The sequence below is a fragment of the Ipomoea triloba genome, chromosome 2 (assembly GCF_003576645.1).
Source record: "Ipomoea triloba cultivar NCNSP0323 chromosome 2, ASM357664v1".
In the NCBI taxonomy this organism is placed as follows: domain Eukaryota; kingdom Viridiplantae; phylum Streptophyta; class Magnoliopsida; order Solanales; family Convolvulaceae; genus Ipomoea; species Ipomoea triloba.
The window spans coordinates 2,831,462-2,852,131 of record NC_044917.1 but is presented as its reverse complement, the minus strand read 5'-3'; the positions used below and the strand labels follow the sequence as shown (position 1 = coordinate 2,852,131).

General features: G+C 36.0%; 3 protein-coding genes across 3 annotated transcripts; 1 reads left to right on the top strand and 2 right to left on the bottom strand.

The window, feature by feature from the left end:
• Nucleotides 1–263: 263 nt before the first annotated feature.
• Nucleotides 264–6,520, bottom strand: LOC116009948 (aspartic proteinase-like protein 2). The gene is made up of 10 exons (XM_031249164.1): nucleotides 5,783–6,520; nucleotides 4,772–4,901; nucleotides 4,409–4,656; nucleotides 3,911–4,135; nucleotides 2,439–2,601; nucleotides 2,237–2,310; nucleotides 1,875–1,965; nucleotides 1,336–1,411; nucleotides 801–872; nucleotides 264–550 (listed from the first exon to the last, which is right to left on the bottom strand). The coding sequence occupies exons 1-10, from the start codon at nucleotides 5,995–5,997 to the stop codon at nucleotides 414–416; spliced, it is 1,431 nt and encodes a 476-aa protein (XP_031105024.1). The 5' UTR covers nucleotides 5,998–6,520; the 3' UTR covers nucleotides 264–413.
• Nucleotides 6,521–8,384: 1,864 nt separating this feature from the next.
• LOC116010542 (sodium/hydrogen exchanger 6-like) lies at nucleotides 8,385–15,598 on the top strand. The gene is made up of 22 exons (XM_031250001.1): nucleotides 8,385–8,771; nucleotides 8,925–8,976; nucleotides 9,106–9,165; nucleotides 9,303–9,327; nucleotides 9,422–9,507; nucleotides 9,627–9,738; nucleotides 10,190–10,252; nucleotides 10,406–10,425; nucleotides 10,507–10,604; nucleotides 10,939–10,967; nucleotides 11,842–11,873; nucleotides 11,955–12,002; nucleotides 12,095–12,155; nucleotides 12,262–12,359; nucleotides 12,450–12,525; nucleotides 12,949–12,968; nucleotides 13,192–13,289; nucleotides 13,373–13,482; nucleotides 14,038–14,121; nucleotides 14,330–14,424; nucleotides 14,508–14,587; nucleotides 15,247–15,598. The coding sequence occupies exons 1-22, from the start codon at nucleotides 8,606–8,608 to the stop codon at nucleotides 15,282–15,284; spliced, it is 1,551 nt and encodes a 516-aa protein (XP_031105861.1). The 5' UTR covers nucleotides 8,385–8,605; the 3' UTR covers nucleotides 15,285–15,598.
• A 110-nt stretch (nucleotides 15,599–15,708) lies between these two features.
• LOC116010544 (CBS domain-containing protein CBSX6) lies at nucleotides 15,709–17,869 on the bottom strand. Its single transcript, XM_031250002.1, has 2 exons — nucleotides 17,084–17,869; nucleotides 15,709–16,921 (listed from the first exon to the last, which is right to left on the bottom strand). The coding sequence occupies exons 1-2, from the start codon at nucleotides 17,425–17,427 to the stop codon at nucleotides 16,030–16,032; spliced, it is 1,236 nt and encodes a 411-aa protein (XP_031105862.1). The 5' UTR covers nucleotides 17,428–17,869; the 3' UTR covers nucleotides 15,709–16,029.
• Between the last annotated feature and the right edge of the window lie 2,801 nt (nucleotides 17,870–20,670).

Below are 20,670 nucleotides of genomic sequence, written 5' to 3'. Positions count from 1 at the left end.
AAAAAATTATATGTTCATTTTTTAAGTGATACATCTAAAAATAAGCCTTCACTACAATAAAATGATCCTTCAAAAAATAAAATTTTAATATTATTAAAAATAAATTCTCAAGATACTAAAAATGAATTGACATAATTCTCAAGATACTAAAAATGAATATTATGTCAATGACCCAATGTATAATATGAGTGGATACCCAAAAAGAATGTATAAACTCTTTTTTTTAAAAAAAGTATAAATTGTTGATATTGAGGATTCAGGAAAGACCACATCAGCATCATTCTGGTATTTCCATAGCCAATCAAATTGAAGCAAGTTATAATTGTCATATTACTGTACCGCACAACAAATCTGTACTGAGGTCTGTTACATTCTATATCATCAAATTACACAGAAGTGAGGTCTGTCACATTTTACATCATCAAAAGAATAAAGATTAACAACATAAATAGATTTCCCGTATTCTGGGCGTTAGCAGACGAAATATCATGAGCACCCACGGTATAAACGTTTCCAGAGCTCTCGTCTTTCACTTTGATGCTCGAAGAGCCTGAAATTGAAAGAAAAACATACTGTAAACGTCTTTTGCCTTTTCAAGAAAAGAATACCAGAACGAGGGTGGGAAAAAGCTCGTCACCAACCCTGGCAACCCATATGGTTAAAAAAAATTCAAAATTGTGAGTTTTCAGCCTTTTGGCAAAGAATGGTGACCGGAAAACGTATTCGAGCTTCATGATATGTAGAGGAGAAAAATGTATAGCCAAGGGGACATAATTAGTTATGCAGTGAAATATACTCACAGTTATGATCAGTCCAGCCAATAGTCTGGTTTTCAAGATCATACACAACCAGCTTGCCAGATAGTACAAGGTCTGCAATAGAAGAAATATACGAAAAAGTTTGTGGTCAATAACTTCCCAATTACTTCATTCATTTTGGTTCATGAATGCTTATTTATGGAGGATGATTGAGGGGGAGGGGGGACCATCATCTTTTTTTTTTGGGGGGGTATCACACCTGGTATCCCCACTACGGTAAAACTAATCCAGATTCAGCCCGGGTTGTGCACACGGAGTTTGAATCTTACTTGGGCACCCATTATCTTAATTCACCATTAACCAAGTTATATCTTTCTTATCTTGCAATCACATACACATATCATGTTGCATATATTTAACAACGGTTTATGGACATGGGATACAAATCAGAATTTTCAAAAATGAAGAGCGTCAGCAATTTCAGCACTCCTACTACAAGTAACAGGAGAGTACTCAGGTATAATGTTGTTTCACTTGACGTAAAAAAAAAAAAGTAAAATAAAATAAATAGAAATACCTCCCAACAGTGTTATTTCCTTTCCATCTTTTGTTTGCATTCCACTGTTCTGCCAACCAATGCACCACTCGCCATCCTGCACGCATTAATGCAATACGTTTCATTTACACGACATTCTTATACAAGGAAAGCAGTATGTAAACTAATGATGTTATCCAACTACTACATAAGAAGCAAAGTTAAAGTAAAACAAAAACCATAGTCTTCATAGCGCAGATAAGTATCTAAGGCATTCCGCCCGAGATAACAGGCTGATGAGAAAATTAAAATGCTAGTATTCTCTCGTCATTGGAGACGGTTTCCTAAAGTTCATAGAGACGATAGTCGATAGGAATACTTGACTATGGATACTGTAATCTCATATCAAGAAGGCCATGTTTGTTAACATAGCTAATAAGCCAATTTTGGCTGGTTTGACTGGTCAATAGGCTATTTAAGGGACCATTTACTTCAAAAAACTGTTTCTTTGTTTTTTGTTTTCTAATTTTTGAGGCGATATCAAGGAAAAATTGCAGAAATTCATCACTTAGATTACTTACCTGAACTTCGAAAAGATACTCATGGGGATGAACTGTCAACTTAAGTGAATTCTGAAAAACAAAAGTGATGACTGGGAATCCATTATCAACACTGCGCCAGTACAGGAAATGGGGATGTTAAAAAGGTAATAAGATCAGTAGAGCTCTAACTAGTAGATCAATAACTTGCAGAAATATAGATTAAGAAATAAAAATCTTGGCCATTAAGTAATGATATACAACTAAAGTCACAGCATCCATAACTTCTAACTTGTATAAGCATTATAACAAAGGAGCAGCAGCATGGGGTTAAACAAAGCAAAGAAGAAGATAACACATAAGCATCTAAATTTGATCAAGAAAAACATGAAGCTAAATCTCACTTTTGATTGTAGTAAAAGCATTTGAACTGCTCATCGACTAAATGAATCTTTAGACTACTTTGCTTTGACATCATCTGTAGCAAAATAACACAAAGGCACCAAAAGTTCATAAATGAAAATGCAGTTATCTGTAACTAAGTTTGGAAGAAAAGACACTAAGATTCAATAGACTATACGTAAATTTTTAAAGCATCCAATATACCTTGTTCATGAGAGGGTCATAAATTGTATCTGGAAGATATGCTAAGGTTGTACCGCTGTCAACTATGGTCCCTTTCGAAGACCCAGTGTCAAAGGTATATGTTGGAATGTCTAGAGGAGCACCGTCCACCTCAATTGACTTCATAATAACATTATAATGTGGCCTAAGATTGTAACAAACTATAATTAAGACATCCTAAGCAACAATAAAGAAATGGGAAATTTGAAGAATAAGAAACAGAAACTGCAACAAAAAAAGTTGGATAGTAAATCACAATACAAAAACAAGAAGGCAGAAGATTGAAAGACAATAAGATACCTAATTCACATAGGGAGGACCCATGTGAGAGTTCAAAAAGCATGAATACTCAAAGTCAGGTACAATTTGCAATAATTCACAAACACAAAATGTTGGGACGTGAAATGACTGAAGAAAATTTTCTTTTTTTCTGAATTTGAAATGGAAAATATGAATATATGATTATTAGTATTGTCATATTGTGTGCATATGGCGCACAACAGCAAATACACACACACACACATTCTCAAAGTAGGCCCAAGCTAAAAACTAAGGAGTCACTCGTGTTTTTGCCCCTTTTGACCATTTAAAAAAGTATTAAGTAGGTTATAAGGAACATTTGAGTGCACAACTGACAAAAAGAAATTCTATTTATATGATGTTATCTTGTAAATCCAAGAAACATGTGAATATGTGGATTTTTAAATATATTGATGGAAATAAAAATGAGGGCTTTCAATTAATTTAACATGAAAAATATGCAGTATCCACAGATGCCCTGAACGTGTTCAATTCAAATGAACTCTTAAACTTCATTCTCTCGTCCTCCTGGACCTACATGGCAGACTGGATTTTTTCAGTTTCCTTATTTTTCTGTCTTAGTTTCAAATAAAAACTTTTGCTATTAAAATTTCACACCGGAGACATTCGGACTTCATATCACTTACATGAAAATAGTTTTATGGATGACGGGATTTTTTCCAAATCTAGAAATTCTCTATAAAGTCAGAATGGGAAATGGTTATCACTGACGCAAGAAAAGGATTAGAAGATAGAATGAAAAGATGCATGCAGTAGTGATATCTGTTGGCATAATTTTGTTTTCCAATTCAAGAACCTGTAATTGGCCCCCTCATGCTAATTAGAAAAATCAAAAGAGTAAAGCAAAGATTTTGCAACACAATTAGTTATGTTCCAAGTGAATTATGAGTATATAATAGCTATGTGAACTAGTAAAAAAATCTAGGAAAGCAAAGAAAATTTTCAGCACAACTAATTATGAAAGAAGTATTATGGTAGCTAAGTGAAGGAAAACAGTTGACATCAAGTACAATAGATGTTATTACAGACTTACAGTTCAATGGAGTAGACCATATAAAACTATAAAAGTACATGCCGAAAAAATCTATAACATAATATGCAAAGGAAAATAAATAATGCATAGCATCACTCACTCATCTGGGACCAATGGTGTTGTAGCTACTTTGGGCTGAACTACTTGTCCAATAGCAAATATTCCACCACTATTTTCAGTATCCAAGCAATGTGAAAATATCTTTTTCACCTTTCCGGATGCTGCTAGCTGTGAAATAAGGGATGAATTTGCTTGTCCAAAACCAATTATCCCATCAACTGCTTCCGCAGATGTACCTAGCTCTCCAGATTGTTGACCTGAACACCTATCTTCGATCAAAAACATTAAGAATGGATCTTAAATATTTTGGGGGTTACACTTTGAGTACACATGTATAGTACATAAGAAACAGTTTTCCCAAACAAATGACCTAAGATAAATGCAATTGAATGATTTTTTACATCATAATAAAATTTTCTTTCAATTAGTTGTTGGTAGAGCCATGCTCATAGGCTGTTACTGCATCGTGCAAATCCAGACAACTATTTGTTTAGAAATGATAGAATACAGGTTAACATCACTACCACGTCAAACTTACCCAAATGCTATACTCCCATTCATTGATTTTGTTTGAAGGTTTCCTGTCACCTGATCAAAATGAATATAATCTTGGACAAAATACCCTGCAGTTCTGCTGCCATCCCCATAAGTAATCTGATATTCACAAGGCATTCCAACCTTGCAATCAGAATATGGAGCATTGAACATAGTGGTGCAAAAATCTTGGTCACAAGTAACCTCCTTTGCTGTTGAAGAGGATTTCATGTCGTATAGCGACAAAGCAATCTGTTATACAAGAAAGTGCATTGCAAGACAGTTACAAAGGACAATAAAAGCCTGGAGGAGCGAATCGATCATTAGAAAACAAAAAGAAATAAATATTATGGAATAAAGTATGCACCCCAAGGTTGCTCTTTTTAGGACACTTGTAACAGCCTGCACAATTCACCCATAATATGTCACTCCCAGTATCGACTTGAACATAATAATTCTTTGAAGGAGTTCCAATTGCAAGCTTAGTGTAGTACAGCCTGCAATTGTTTGAGCCATATAATCAAAATAAGCATTTGCAAGCACACAACAGGAAACAGGATAAAATCTTTTTTATGCAAGCATTAATGCAAAGTTCAAGCAACATAAGACGAAGAGTACACAGGTCAATACTCAAAAAGGTGAGATGGAAATTCTGTTGATGTGCTGTTTAATCCAAGTGTGAAACCAAGGCACTACCCCAGGCCCTTGATAAAAAGAATTAAATGGGTAAAGAGGAGAACCCAGCATTGCTTAGCAACAAAAAGAAAGACTAGAGTTGTTAGTTGTTACCAATATCTACAGCAGATATACGCATGTATTCATTCATATCCTAAAAGAGCTATATACAGGATGCAAATACACCAAAATGATCTACCAATACTCAAACTGACTGTGATCATCTTTCCTTTTGGAAAGGAAAAAGGACAATATATTATACTGTAGTATTTCCAAAGCTTTAACTTCATTCTTCCCTATTATCCTTGATGCCAAAAACAAAAGAAAAACACATAAAGTTTGCAACCTTCGCAATTCCTACAAATCATATGGTAGAGGTGATCATGCAGCTAGAGGAAAAATAAATCCTAGAGAAATATACAGTCCAAAAATTGAAACTTTGGCAGCAATGAAACAAGAATAATGCAAAAAAAGAAGTAATTGCAAGTACACAAAATCAACTAATTGTGTTACCAAGAACTATACACACATATAGCATCGAGCAGATTCATAAAGTTATCAGAGAAAAAGTGAATCTGAGTGGATCTAGAGACCTAAGTCAACGCAGCTCAATCTGTTCATAGCATCGAGCAGATTCATAGATTCGCGTTACCCAAATACCGTTTAAAACTACGATTATAAATAACAGAGCGGGGGGACTAACGCAGCATCAGTGGGCTGACCATTGCCGCCCAATTGGAAGTCGACGGCGGCCAGCATTCGGCGGTGGCGGAACGAATCATGAGCCCTCAGTTCCCTCAACACGGAGCTCCCACGCCCGCCGTACTTGTGCTTCACCTTAAACACCAAATTATTATTCCCCTCAACAAAAGCCGCCCATAGCACCAATACCGCTAAGAACCACCTCAGATCCACCATTACAATTCCCTTGCACTTCCTCGATAAACACGATCGACTACGAAACACCAACTAGACTCCCACACATATACAATTCCCTCTTCGTATATACCTCTTGTATATAGATAAAACCAAAAATTTAAAAAATGGAAAAATGAATTAAAAACCAAAAAAAGAAAGCCGTGGGATCAAGGAATTGATTTACTACTATTATTTCGCCGCCTCTCGGTCAGCAGAGGCAAAAAGACAAACAGAAAGACTACGGGGAAACGCGGGGTGTACGCGGGGCAATGTCAACTCCTTACTCGAAGAAACAGAGAACGATTGAGAGAGATAGAGAGGGAGAGAGAAAGAGAGATGAGGCGAAAGAGACGTGGAAAGTGGTTTGTTTGTAGTAAAAGCAATGGAATTCAACCCGGAGACCTTGCGTGACTTAAGATTTTGAGTGCTTGAGTAAATTTCTTGCCAATTTTCCAAACCGCGCCGTCTCCTCTCTACTGTGCCTCTCGCCAGACCACAGGACCTACACCACAACGTGCTGTCTCTCTCCGCCTATACATACAGGTTCCTGGGCATATATACGCGTATACTAGCGTCGATGATTCTGCAATATATCTGGAGAAAAGGAAAGAAAAGGTAAGCATGTCCGCCACGCTTGTCAGTTGTCATGCCCAATTCTTTCCTGCTTTTCACATCTTTTTTGAAGGATGAGCAAAACAAAAGAGTTTGGGTAATTGTAAATCTTGTCTGTAACTCTAGACATAAAATCTTGTCTTGTAATTTTAGTGGGCAAATTAAGTTAAATTTATATTGTCCACAATACGTACATTTTTGTCCGGTTATATATTATTGATTATTATGTTTTTTTTTTGTCATGATGCTGATATGGTACTATGTAAATGGAAAGTCGTGTCGGCTTAAGGTCCTTCAATTCACTTATCTGCTTGTTGGTTTAAGGATTGGGATGGAGAAAGTGCGTTGAAGATAGATGTTCTCGAACCTTTAAGGTAGTAGGTGAAATCAGCCAAAAGTCCCTTCTTTGTATAAATACAGTATTTATAGTCAAGGAAATGAGACAAATCCCGGACTTTCGGCATGCCGTGCACGGGTGGTGACCGGGGCGCGATAAGGGTCATGCACTGAAGAGGATGGGATCACGCTATCTGAAAAAATGTCAGTAGGGTTGTCCCGACCTCAATAGGTTGGGATGGCAAGGGCGAGGAAGGGATTTCTATACAAGTCAATTGCGTCGGGTAAGTAGCATAGAGGTCGGGAAAGGACCCCCTCTGGTTGGCTCAAGCCGGTACGAGTGCAAGTCAAGCTAAGGGTCCAGTTCCGATTTCCGTACAACCACGATTCCTGGGAAATAATCCCCATCATGTCAAACTACATATTTTTTCAACCAAAATAACATGAAACCTATTATCAAGGTAAACGAGATCCATATCATATGATGTAATCCCAATCAAGTTGGTATGATAGTTGGGCGAGTAATTACAAAGTTAAGATATAAAAGATCCGTATCATCGGTAGTATTCCCAACAAAGTTTTTTTTATTTTTTTCTTCTTTTCAAAATCACAATCCCAACAAAGTTGGTTATACATTTGAGTATGTAACTACAAGTTTTTAAATTCGACCCATTATAAAAGCTTTCAAGTTTGACTCATTATAAAAGTTGTCTATTGTGTTTGAGTGGTCAATTATGAACAACCTAACGTAGCTTACCCACTTGTGGCAAGCCTCAAATATTTGTTTGGCATGGAAAATTTAGAAATATCAATTTTTTATTATTTTTTTTTTTGTATATAACTACATAAGAGAGGGAAACAAGTGAAATTATTACTCATAATTACTCACGCACATTGTCGAATCACCAACTTGTTGACTCACCTTAAAACCGTCCTCATCAATAATATTCCACACTAACCCAATAAGAAAAATAAACTCTTCTAAACTAAGTTTAAGCGAAAAATACTTATTTATGCCAAATATGAAATCAAATATCAACTTAAAATTTTAATTTTTTTTTATTACATATCAAATAAATTTTATTTATAATTCATCATTAAACAAATAGACTATTGCCACTAAAACTTATTGCGTGTATTACATTTTTACATCTTTTAATTCAATATTTAACCTAAATGCACCAAATATATTTGAGATTTAATAAAATATAATGCACATTATCCTCGTACACGTTATGCAAGTTTCTAGTTGACTTTGAAGTTTTAACTATACTATATATAATTTGAATTATAAATTTTAATTATTTGTATTTATTAATGTTTTAATATTTTACAAAATACTAGTTAAATTAAGAAAAGAAAGAAAAAGACAAAAAACTATATCCATACTGGCATAAGCCATAAGGTCCCTTTCTTCCTCTTAAAACAACCAAAAATAAACTGAAAACCATTTAAAAGAATCTCATTGACATCCTCCAGCATCTGACATCTGTCCACCGAAACCATAACGAATACGGAAACGAAGGAACCCCCGCTGGGTTGCAGGGTGGAGTATGATCGGCGTCCGCCAGTCCGGAGCGAAGATCATCGCCGTCGCCGTTAACATATAGTTTGCTGATCAGAGAACGGTACGTCATCCGCTCGCGCTTTTCATTTCGCGATGGAAGAGCTGTTGCCTCCTCCTCGTACCGGGAAGGAACAACAGGCGGCGGGAGTCGGCATCCTTGTGCAGATCATGATGCTCCTTCTCTCCTTCGTCCTCGGCCACGTCCTACGCCGCCGCCGCTTCTACTATCTTCCTGAAGCCAGCGCCTCCCTTTTGATCGGTACCTAATTTTTTCAGTTCTTCAATGTTTACATTTTGGTACAACTGTTTATTCTCACCGTACAAACACTGAACTGCATGGAGATGCGTATCGCAATATATATATATATATATATATATATATCATATGTATAATATATGCTTTGTCTGGCAGGTCTAATCGTTGGCGGTCTGGCTAATATTTCTGATACTGGAACTAGCATTAGGTAATAATATTGCACCTTCTCCATATTTTGCTCTGCATATATGTATTTGTTATTGTAATGATGAACTCCTTAGATATTTTAACTGATGAATATTTTTCTCCCCCTTTCGATCCTGGATTCGACATACAGGGAATGGTTGAATTTTCATGAAGAATTTTTCTTCCTCTTTTTGTTGCCTCCTATCATATTATATCCATATTCAGATTTGATTTGATTTGATTTGATTATTATTATTATTTTTTGTGTGTGTGTGTGTATAAAACCTTTTTCTATTTTTTTTCCCTTAAATGATTACCAAAACTTGTTTCCTTGACTGTCTATGCTACTCAATCAGGATTCAGTCTGTCACCTGTGAGTTTTGCTAGTTCCCTTTATTATTGATTCACTTTAACTTAACTATTTATTTGATTCCATCTGACTTGTTCATCTCTCATGTCGTTTCCAGAAACCGTTCTTTTCAAACTTTGGAGCCATAGTAACATTTGCCATTTTTGGAACATTTATTGCTTCTATTGTTACAGGCGTCCTAGTGTAAGTACAATAATTGAAACTCTATTTGTGATTCCTTCACCTTTGAATTATAGGTGCTTCTACACCCACTTGTGCCCTTAAAAATTCCCTAAACCATCCTTGAATGAGTTTGGTTGCAGTTACATAGGTGGAGTGATTTATCTCATGTACAAACTTCCTTTTGTTGAATGCTTGATGTTTGGAGCTCTTATATCAGCAACCGATCCTGTTACCGTTCTGTCTATATTTCAGGTGATGTTCTACAGACTACAGCATAGCTATAAGGAATGTATAGGAGTTGGTATCAGTACAAAAAAAAATTCAGTACCATTTGGGATTTGTCACTACGTTTTACAGTCTAGCTTATGCAATGGATCTACCTCTCTTGTAATTCAAAACATATACTTTTATATATATATTTACTATTCCATTATTTACTGTGGTCAAATATGCCCATCCTTTCCTACTCTAATTTTGTTCTTCAAAGGGTTTGAAATGGATAGAATTTGCAAGGTAAAATTACAGAGTAAATGTTTTTCAACAAAGTAGGGGCCCAAATAAAGACAAAAAGATAGTTACAATTTAAAGAAAGAAAAAGAAAGCAGAGAGGTGAGACATACCAACAATCTAAATTTGTCACTGTTGATTTTAAGTTTCTTTGTATTGTAACTAACTTCTCTTTAGTCTTTACATGATAATATAGGAGCTTGGAACAGATGTCAACCTTTATGCTTTGGTGTTTGGTGAATCTGTCTTGAATGATGCAGTAAGCTATTTGCTTCCTTTTGTTTCTTTGTTTTTCTGTTTTCTTCCACCTTTTGTTTAGTTCTATGATATTAAGTTCACTAAGAAGTTTGGCAGTTTTCTTTTTTAATTTTGCTCTGTTTCCTTTGTATCTTTCCTTTGGCACAATTGGAAGATGGCAATATCTTTGTACAGGTTAGTCCACTTGAAAGTATTTTTTCTAGTAAAGAGAAATACTGGAGATTCATTAATAATCCCCATACTACTATTTTGAAGGACATTTTCACTAGTGAGAAGCCACATGTCATCTGCCGATAATTTTTTAGTGGTTATTGTCCATTTTCTTGAGACATTTGTTGGCTCAATGTCATCAGGTTAGTTTTCACTGGTTGCTTTTTCGCCTTTGGAAGTGACTGCAAACAAAGAATAATACCACTCTGGATGGCATGCACAGATCATGATAATTACATGCTAAATTTGTAGAAGTAGGAGCTTTGTGGCTGCGAGTAAACATGTGTACTTTCATTTTGAGGCTAGCTAAAATCCAATGTTCAATGATATAGAATATTTCAGTGCAGCTGCTTTTAACAATATTTGTAATTTTGTTATACAGTGTATTTATTTTGCTTTTAAATATATTGCTTACCTTTATATTTATAATTTTGAAAAGAAATTGTGGCTTCTAACTTAACACTCCTGCCTCTACAGGTGTTGGTGCTGCATTTACTTCTGCATTGATATCCTTTTGAGTTGACCCCTTTTCAATAAGCATCTTCCACTGATTATTTGTGTGGACAGCACCAAAATAGGTCATGAGCTTAGGTGTCCTAAATCTCACACCTCTCCAACCATCATTTAGATAGTGGCAACTTTGTTATTTATTACTAGAACTCTCACATTCGGTTTCCAATAAAATTGACCTTTCCTCCTAATCTTTAACTCCACAAATTCTCTTAGTACCTTCTTTCTGACTTGAAAACTGGTAATCTGGTAATTAAGTGAAAAATTGGCAGATGCCTTGTACTTTTATGTTTTAGTAAAGAAAAAGATTTCCCCCTTTTTGGTACATATAAGGGGACTGTGAGATAATATCATAACCCAGTTCATTGGCCTGGAAAGTGGAATTGGAGTTGGCTTACCACCAAGCTACTCTTCTAATCCCAGAAATGAAAAAGAATGTGTGGAGAGAGAGAATAGCATCTAGAGGACAAGACAGTAAATCATTAGCCACTGAAGTCTAAATACAAAAGACAGGAAGCAGAAGAAACCATAAAAATGATAGTCTCTCTGATCCTCAAAAAGCTCTGCAACAATGTAGCCAGATCTAACGCCCACTTCCACAAAAAATCCATACCCAATAATAATAAATCTCCCAAACCAATTTTTCTGGGTCTGTTACTTATGTGTCCCAATTACTACCAACCACCAGATATCATCTATGGACATTTCCTAGTACTGTCTCCTGAATATTACCAAAGAGCAGAGAACATTTCTTTCTAAGCTTTTATCTATAGCCATTTCCTCTTGAAGCCCTTGATTATGTTGTTAAAAAGTCCCACTCTTCAAGTTTGTAGCTTGCAAAATGCACTGTGAAGCCTTAACTCTCCAAACCTTTTCAAATATGCTGGATTAGATATTGATAAGTAAGCACATAATCCTGTTGATTTTAAATCTGCATTTGATTTATCAAAAAATAATAATTGTGTCTCACCCACTCCATGCAGTCTTCAGAACCTGGAGTGCTGTCTGTTTGTCCTTTTCCCATATTTTTCGTAAGTTACTTCCACCTGTCCCAGTCACTGTGTAAAATGTTGCTTTGATTTGGACCATCTGTTTTTGACCATGAACAAATGTTGTAATCCAGTTACATGCTGGCAGAAGGGCTTGGTCTCTCCGGTATTGTATCTATATTGTTCACCGGAATTGTGAGTTATAGCTTTTTCTGTTCTTTTAGTTGCCTTGCAGTTGGAAAAATGATTATATTCATAATATACGCTGATGCAGATATATATCTGTTGTTATTTGTCTTAGGTGATGAAACGTTATACTTACTCAAATTTGTCACGCAGTTCTCAGCGATTTGTATCCGCATTTTTTCATCTGATATCATCGTTGGCTGAGACATTTGTGTAAAAAGCAGTTGTCATTTGAGATTTATGGTCTTAATTAATTTATTTTCCTAGTAACTTTGAGTGATTTTCTCTTTGTTCCACGTACAGATTCATATATATGGGCTTTGATATAACCATGGAGCAACATAGTTGGACGCATGTTGGATTTATTTTCTTTTCAATTGTATCCTTGACACTTGGTTGTGTTTGTTTGTAGACAAGCTTTAAGTAAACCATTCATTGAAGTGAGAAAACCATCTATTCTCGGATCCAATACTAGCCGTTCAGCACTCAATAAAATGACCTGCTTAATCTATATATTCTTCAGATAAACTCACTCCAGATAGAATCAGAGCCAGGCAAAGGGGGGGGGGGGGGGGGGTATAGCCCCTTCAGTTTACAAGGTTATCATATATAAAATGCATTCAAAGGAGAAGTTTTATCATAGAAAAATGCAATTGTCATAGGCATCTTCTTAATTAAGATGCTTCAGTCTACAAGATTATCATAGAGCAATGCAGTTGTGTAGGTATCTTCTTCTTAATTAACTTTAATAACCAAATGCTATAGCATGCTTTTACTTCCTTAACTTGCTTTCATGTGCTAGCTTTTCATTGGAATTGCAAGGTAAACTTTGCCAAATTTTGTTCTTTTACACTCTAGATTAGATTACTATTCTGTTATTGAAATTCATTTATTTATTTATTTTTGTTTCCCTTTTTTTCCCCTGTGATTGAATTGTTTAATATCCTTACGTGACTACAGTTTTTATGTGATTAATGAGGATCTAAAATGTAGTATGAATCTTGCTACACATAAATTACTAAACCATTTTCTTACTTCTTTGAAGGGCTAGTAATGTGTTTGGTTGTGCTTATCTAGTGAATCTGGTAAGACCAGCACATCGACGAATACCACCAAAACATCAGAAAGCACTGTGGTATAGTGGTAATGAGAAGCTATTGATCATCATTGTTTCCTTTTGCCCTCATCCCCTACTGCTTGAGCTAAAGAATGATGTGCATGATCAGGACTTCGAGGGGCAATGGCCTTTGCCCTTGCTTTGCAGGCAGTTCATGATCTCCCTGAAGGGCATGGTCAGACAATATTCACTGCAACCATAACAATTGTTGTTTTGACGGTAAGCAAGATACTTCAATTCAATGGCCATTGCATATTTCTCTGGGGCATGGAACTTGAAGGTTTTTAATTTTCTAGCAATCATCAACTACATATATATCTCATGGTGACTAGAGGTACTAGACATTGGTCCAACGTCAATGAAACAGGTTTCTTTTAGATATCCTTATATTGAAGGCTAGAAATTGTTGATAGAATATGAAAACCCTTGGAGATTGTGCAGCCAAAGTTCATATCCATATCAAAAATAGGAGTCCTCCCATCTTCCTGTAAAAGTACTTAGTATTTGGAATGCCCTTGACTGCTCTCTCTTTCTGCCTCCAATTAGTTTTCTCCCTGTTTACCTCTTTAATCTTTTATCCTTTCTTTTTTTCAGCAGATTTTCCAAGGAAATATTTATCGTTTCAAGTAGATATCACACAACACACACACAGATATTTACCTAGTATATTGTGCTATATTATTATTGTAAATATATTATATTTATAGTGCTATAAAGGGATCCTTGTGTGTGTGTGTATTTCTTTAATGCTGTGTGGCTGTGTGTAATTTGCAGGTTTTGATTAACGGTGGATCAACAGGTGCCATGCTGGAAGCTTTGGATGTTGTGGGTGATAATCATGATGTCTCCTTGGAATTAGTATGTTTATCACTAGATAGTAATCATAATTCATAGTATATATTTATTTTACATTCAAGTGTCATGCCTCCTGAAAATAGTGAGATCGCATTATTCTGGGAAGCACCAGCGTATGCCAGGCTTGCTTATGCTTTTTAGTGTATTTTGGTTTGATATAAGAGTTGGTATATTAATTTATATCAATAATTCTTTAATTTCTGGATTTTAGAGTTTTGAGGGAAGTAATGGCTACGTTTCTCCTGGTGATCTGGATTCATCACCAGGAAGTCGGACCAAAATGAAGCTAAAAGAGTTTCATGGCAGGTAAAAACTGATTCAAATTTGGAACTTAAAAATCTTTCATTGGTCAATTTCTTGATGCACCTACTTTTCCTTGATTGCTGCAGCACAACAGCATTTGTGGCTTTGGATAGGAAATACTTGACTCCATTCTTTACAACACAAAGCAGAGATGAGGACAGAGAAGGTAAATGTTTACAATATTGCACAAGTAGCCTGTTTTAGCCTTTTAGGGAAACTTGAAACTTGGTACACACACGAATCTACTGTCTTTTACATGCCATGTTTTGTATCTGCCATGATATTTTGGTGGGCAAATATGTGTGCACTAGAGTGAACACTGAAATATCCAATGTGAATTATAACTTTATGTTGTTGAATGTAGTGAACACTGAAATATCCAATATGAAGTATAACTTTATGTTGTTGAATGTTGAGGAGCGAGGACAGGACCAATAGGGGAGAGGGGTTATCTGTGTACTCAACAATTTCTCACAATTATGTCAATCTTCTTACAGTGAACCATTTAAACCTTAGTTCTCCACATCGTGATAACTACATTTATATTTTTTTTTTGTTTATAAATGACACCCAATACTTAGGATTATTAGGCTGGCACATCTGGAGTTGGCCCTAGAGATGAACTGTTGACGCAATATCACAATAGTTGGAACATTTGGGTGATAAATTGATTAAATTCAATGCACTATCTTTTTATATATTTCGTTTCGTTTTCATGCTTCATATTTGTTTTGATCCCTTCAATTTAGTGTAAAGCTCATGCCAACTAATGGCCTATTCTGCCCATCTAACATGAATTATATGCTGTTTTCTTTGATGGTGCAGATGAGCCACTAAACAATCCTAGTAGGGGATATAGCTAAAACTTCTGTTAACTACAACTGGGAAATACTTTTGCAGCAAAAGATGCAATCAACTATGTAGAGGTAAAAAGATTCATGGGCTCATTGGTAGTAGCCAACAGTCAACACATATTATGACCAGAATTTATTTCATCTAGCATTGCACAACGCTAAAATAGGTTGTTGGGGTTATTCCTAAAAGATGAATATTAGTAGAGTATCTATGTATGAAATTTTGAACTCAGGTTTAGGTTTTGCAGACAATTATTGTTTTCTTTAAGGTGACAACATTTCAACTTTTAACATTTGACTAATCCAAGTTGTGCATAATTGTATATTTGCATGAACATCAAAGGTTGTAGATAGTAACACAAATTATTAGTACTCCATATTTGTGAAGTAGAACTGAGATTAGATAGGATTTACAACTAAAGAAGCATAATGGTGTCTCTGAAATTGCTAGCAATCTTATTCTCCATGACTTCCCTATCAACATTTCAAACACTAGAGAGTAAATTTACCTCATTATTGCGTTACTTGCGTATGCATTCACTAGCACAATATACACCATCTCAATCTGTATGTCTATCACAAGGAAAAAGATGCCAAACCAAACAGAAAACAACCCAGATTAAATGCAATGCCATGGCCAGAGTGACGTACAAGATAATTTCTTCACTTCTTCACTATCAATTTCCTCGAGGTATGATGTGTGCAGAAGCAAGGTCTTGTTTTATGCATGTTTTAAGAGTCTGCAATGCTGGCCTCAAGATGTCGGTGTCTCAGGAACTATGGATGGTGGAGCTTTTGTGACAGCTGCTAAGATATCAGCATAGCCAATCACCCCAACCAATTTGTCTTCATTTTCAGCCTCAGTAACCCATACATGAGTAGCACGATGTGACAACATCTGAGCCATGACTGCAGCCAGTGAACTCGTAACCTTACATGTCAAGGGAGCACTTCTGCCCCGATACATACTCCTGGCAACACCTAAGTTCGGGCTTGTGGGGTTGCTAAAGAAGCCAATGCTTCTGCTGCTGAATAATTTTCTTGTCCTAGTCGACCCTCGAGGAGAAGCTAAATTTGAATCTGCAGCCAGTGGATTAACAGTGAAATCAGGCAGCGATCTTGAGGTAACATTGTCCTCTACGCCCATAACAAACTGGCCTGCAGAGAGATTAGCCAGGGCCCATGCTGCAGCTAAATAATCACATTTCCACAATTTAGTGGCTGAGATCTCACCAATGATCTTGCTATGTCCATCTATAGTTGGCTCCACAACTGCAACTGCACAGGGATCATGAGGGATCTTTTGGGTGGCATCTATCGCTGGCCGGGATGCTTCAATGGAGCAGTAGTTTGGATTGATGGCTCCAAGGAAAGAAATTGAGGAGAGGGGTAGAGGAGCCAATGCACCAAGACACCCAATAACAAAACGAATAACATCTTCTCTTGACAGGCAACAGAACTTGTCCAGCGTGATGCTGGAAGCAGATGATGATGGTTGGTTGGCATTTGCAGTAGTCTGAATGTTCTTGAGCCACTTTCCATTATACAGAATAGAGAACCGCTTGCTCATGCCTTTCCACACAACACTTTTGGGAACCAGGAGCCGTTTCACGCCATTCTTCATCATCTCCAATGCATCTATCAATCTTACAGAAGTAAAGGAAAATCAGAAGTTCAAATCTACTACAGTGCAAACAAATTTGCAGAACAGATCAGTGTGTGAATACAGGGAAGTGAGGATTCGTATATGTAACAATACCAGAAAGAAGAGTTCAGGTAAATTTATATGGAGGTTGAGAAGAGCTAACCTGGTGGCAGGATCAACCTCCTTAAGCAGAGCATTGTTGGGAACCACCACTTGAGAAACTGGAGTTTTCATTGCTTTCTCCTGATCAGCCAAGCAATCCTCTCTAGCCAAAAACGCAATAATGTCGAGGGAATTAAGAATGCCTACAAACCTCTGCTGCCTCATCCCCGCCTTCTCAATCACACTCTTCTGAGATCTCTTCTTCCACACCGGAATCCCACACTCAGTCGACTCCGCAATCGCCTTAATCGCCGCCTCCACCGTCTCCGTCTCCGTGAACTCCACCAGCTCCGGCTTCCCAACCGTCAGATCCCCCACCACATGGTACAGAAACACCGACGCCATTTTCCAATAGTAACAACAACAACACTAAACTATTTCCAAATCAGACCTAACCCGAGTCCGAATCCGAGTCGACTCTCCGACCAGATTTGAGAGTGAAGTCGGTTCTAAAACTCCGATCTTCACGCTATAAGAGGGAATGGAGGAAGATGAGGAGGAGATGAAAAGGAGTGAGGAGAAATGTGAAGAGAGCAGCGATAGTAACAGCAGCAGCAGGAGGACTAAGAAGAGGAGGATAGGCCATAGATCAACGAGGAAGATGATCTTGCGGAGATGATAAGGGTTTGGCCCATGTGCAAGCAGCAATCCTCAGTTGTTTCAAATGGCAAAAGGGAATCCGGAATCCAGAGATGTGAATGAATGAAATGCAGAGAGATGAGAATGGAGTCAAACAGCTTTTGTCTGGTCGTCAATCATTGATCCGATATCTCATCATTTTACTATATCAGGTAAACTCACAAAACAGGATTTTCATCATTTTTATTTATTTATTTATTTTTTGAAAACACAGGATTTTCATCAATTACTCCCATAAAACAAATTTCTTAATTTATAATTTATTTAAAAAAAAACATCCACATATTCTTTTTAGCCATTTTAAAACGTGTTTTATCTGTTTAAGTTCATACAATAAACACTACGAAAGATTTTACTTGTTACTTTATTATTATTTTAATAAAAACATAAAATATATAAATAATATTAAAATTTTTACACGAGATTTTATGCAATTTGTATATAATTTGTAACACGTATAATCTAATAATTTGAAATAGATGATAAATATGTAAATAAATGTTGAAGGTGTGATGTTTGTTGTTGTTATTGTAATTGTAACTAAAACTCACAAATCAATCATTTTCATCATAAATTATTATAAAAAATTAGATTAGACGATACAATATTTATTACAATCAGCATTATCCTTATTAGTGATACATAAAGAAAAATTTATTCGGATGGACTTTCGAGTAACGATTTTATAATTTCTTATAAGTTTTTTTAAAATTTTTTTTGCAAATAAAATCCTAACTTTGGAAGCATACTATACTATCATTGCTATGTAAGGCAGAGTCGTACTATTGATGTCCACCTCCGACAATATGATAATCATAAGACAAAAGGTATTATTAAGGGTGCGTTTGGTTCGCACACGGGAATCGGAATCGGAATGAGTATCAAATACTTGGTAATGGTAATGGGTTTTGGTGATAGTATTTAAAATGTTTGGTAGTTGGGTGGAATGGAAATGATTATTAATAGTTGGGGAAGAAAGGAGGAAGGGAAATGAAACCCTTATTTAATAAGGGTATGAGTTTTGTCATTAATAGGGTATTCCAAACTCATAGTAGCATTCACAAAACCTATCAACTAAACACAAGCAATCACTTTCATACCCATTCCTTATGCTTAAACCCACCAACCAAACACAACCTAAGTTTCAATTAATTGTTTCTTGGTTTTCAAAAAAAAAAAATTGTTTCTTGCTGGAAATAATAATCTTAGTGTTGTAAAATAATTATTATAACTATGATAATATGAAGAAATGAAAATGAAGAACAGAAATTTGGAATGGAGGATGAAGCACTGCATTGATGATTTTCTCTGATCTTGTTTACAGGGAGTGAAGGGGGGGTATTTATAATACCCCGAAATGAATAAATAAATATAAGGTGTACAGGAATGATTCACATGTGTTGCTTAGCTCTGCTGGCTTTGTCAAAAGCCTAGAGTCTCTTGCCGCCCTATGGTCACGGGATCGATTCCCCCTAAACCATAGCTTTTGTCTTCATCTGGGACTAGCTTCATCTAGCTTTCCAGGAAACATTTAGGTATTAAATGTTCTCCCTTTAATCATCAATGGTAGTAGTAGCAAAGTGGATTAAGCCTTGAGTTTTAAGCAAGAGGTCCAAAGTTCGAATCATAGCTTGGACATCCACCATTTTGTTTTGTTTCATAACACTCCCCCTTGGATGTCCAAAGGATGAACACTATATTGCCTCGTTAAAAACCTTACCAAAGAAAAAAACCCGGTGGGAATAAAAACTTTGGGTAAGGGAAAAAGAGTACAATATATGCTCCCCCTGATAAAGACATCATTGAAGATCAAGTACTCATGCCTCATTAAAAACATTGCTAGGAAAACCCTATAGGAAAAAACCTAGTCAAGGGAAAAAGAGTACATGATGTATTTCAAAAACATATGTTATATAAGGTTGCCTCATTAAAAACCTTAGGCTAAGAAAACCCAGTGGGAAAAAACTTAGCTAAGGGAAAAAGAGTACAACCATAAAACATTCATGACCTTCAGGGTTTAATCTTCAGGATAACCAGCCATAAACTTTTAGTGTATAATCTTCAGGATTACTATACCATACTCATGCCTCGTTAAAAACCTCATTAGAAAAACCCAGTGGGAAAAACCTAATGAGGAAAAGAGTACATGATATATGTTAAATTATGTGTTGCACCGGTTGCCTCATTAAAAACCTTACGCTAAGAAAACCCAGTGGGAAAAAACTTAGCTAAGGGAAAAAGAGTGCAACCATAACCCCAATATAAACTTCAGGGCATAATATTCATACTTCAAGTAAATGATACTCCCCCTGAAGATAACATTCTTCAAATCCCTTATATGAAATATACCTCCAAAATATAGAAAGGGATTTTGTGAACAAATATGTCCAATTATTAATGGGGTGAATAATCCCGTGACTCTTCTAGAGCTCACGTGGGTATAATACTTACATCATAATATACCCATTTATTATAGATGCAACACTATCTTTATTGTCTCCTTATAAGACAATGGTGATAAAATCTAGTATAACCAGTTTTGGGGATTTGGCATCGTTGGGATCAAATAATAATAGCCAGTACCCAAGTAGCCCATTAAAAACCATATATTGGTTTCTCACATAAATGCCAAAATCTTTTGTAACTCAAAGATATTGGAGGATATGTTAAACACTGTTCCAATATTTCATTATAGGAGAAGCACTAAATGTTGCTATAAATTTCATCGCATATAAAATATCAGACCTGATGCGATTATGGAACTTCTGGTCCCTATATGGTGCTCCAATGATAATGAATTAATGGACTTTTGATATCCTTATTATACTCATTGAGCTTATACGGTTCTTTATCTACTTCAAGAGATACAACCGTTAGTGTGATAAGTATCATGAGTCTAAACGGGTACTTTATCTACTTCAAGAGATATAACCGTTAAATGATACTTAT

What these genes read in the sequence shown, in the direction of transcription:
- LOC116010542 (XM_031250001.1), top strand. Translation starts at nt 8,606, where the DNA reads ATGGAAGAGCTGTTGCCTCCTCCTCGTACCGGGAAGGAACAACAGGCG. An exon ending in ATGGCAATATCTTTGTACAG is followed by an intron (nt 10,426 to 10,506) that starts GTTAGTCCACTT and finishes ACTATTTTGAAG; the next exon opens with GACATTTTCACTAGTGAGAA. An exon ending in GCTGGATTAGATATTGATAA is followed by an intron (nt 11,874 to 11,954) that starts GTAAGCACATAA and finishes CACTCCATGCAG; the next exon opens with TCTTCAGAACCTGGAGTGCT.
- LOC116009948 (XM_031249164.1), bottom strand. Translation starts at nt 5,997, where the DNA reads ATGGTGGATCTGAGGTGGTTCTTAGCGGTATTGGTGCTATGGGCGGCT. An exon ending in AGTATCTTTTCGAAGTTCAG is followed by an intron (nt 1,412 to 1,874) that starts GTAAGTAATCTA and finishes TAATGCGTGCAG; the next exon opens with GATGGCGAGTGGTGCATTGG. An exon ending in TGGCTGGACTGATCATAACT is followed by an intron (nt 551 to 800) that starts GTGAGTATATTT and finishes TTTCAATTTCAG; the next exon opens with GCTCTTCGAGCATCAAAGTG.
- LOC116010544 (XM_031250002.1), bottom strand. Translation starts at nt 17,427, where the DNA reads ATGGCGTCGGTGTTTCTGTACCATGTGGTGGGGGATCTGACGGTTGGG. An exon ending in GAGGTTGATCCTGCCACCAG is followed by an intron (nt 16,922 to 17,083) that starts GTTAGCTCTTCT and finishes TACTTCTGTAAG; the next exon opens with ATTGATAGATGCATTGGAGA.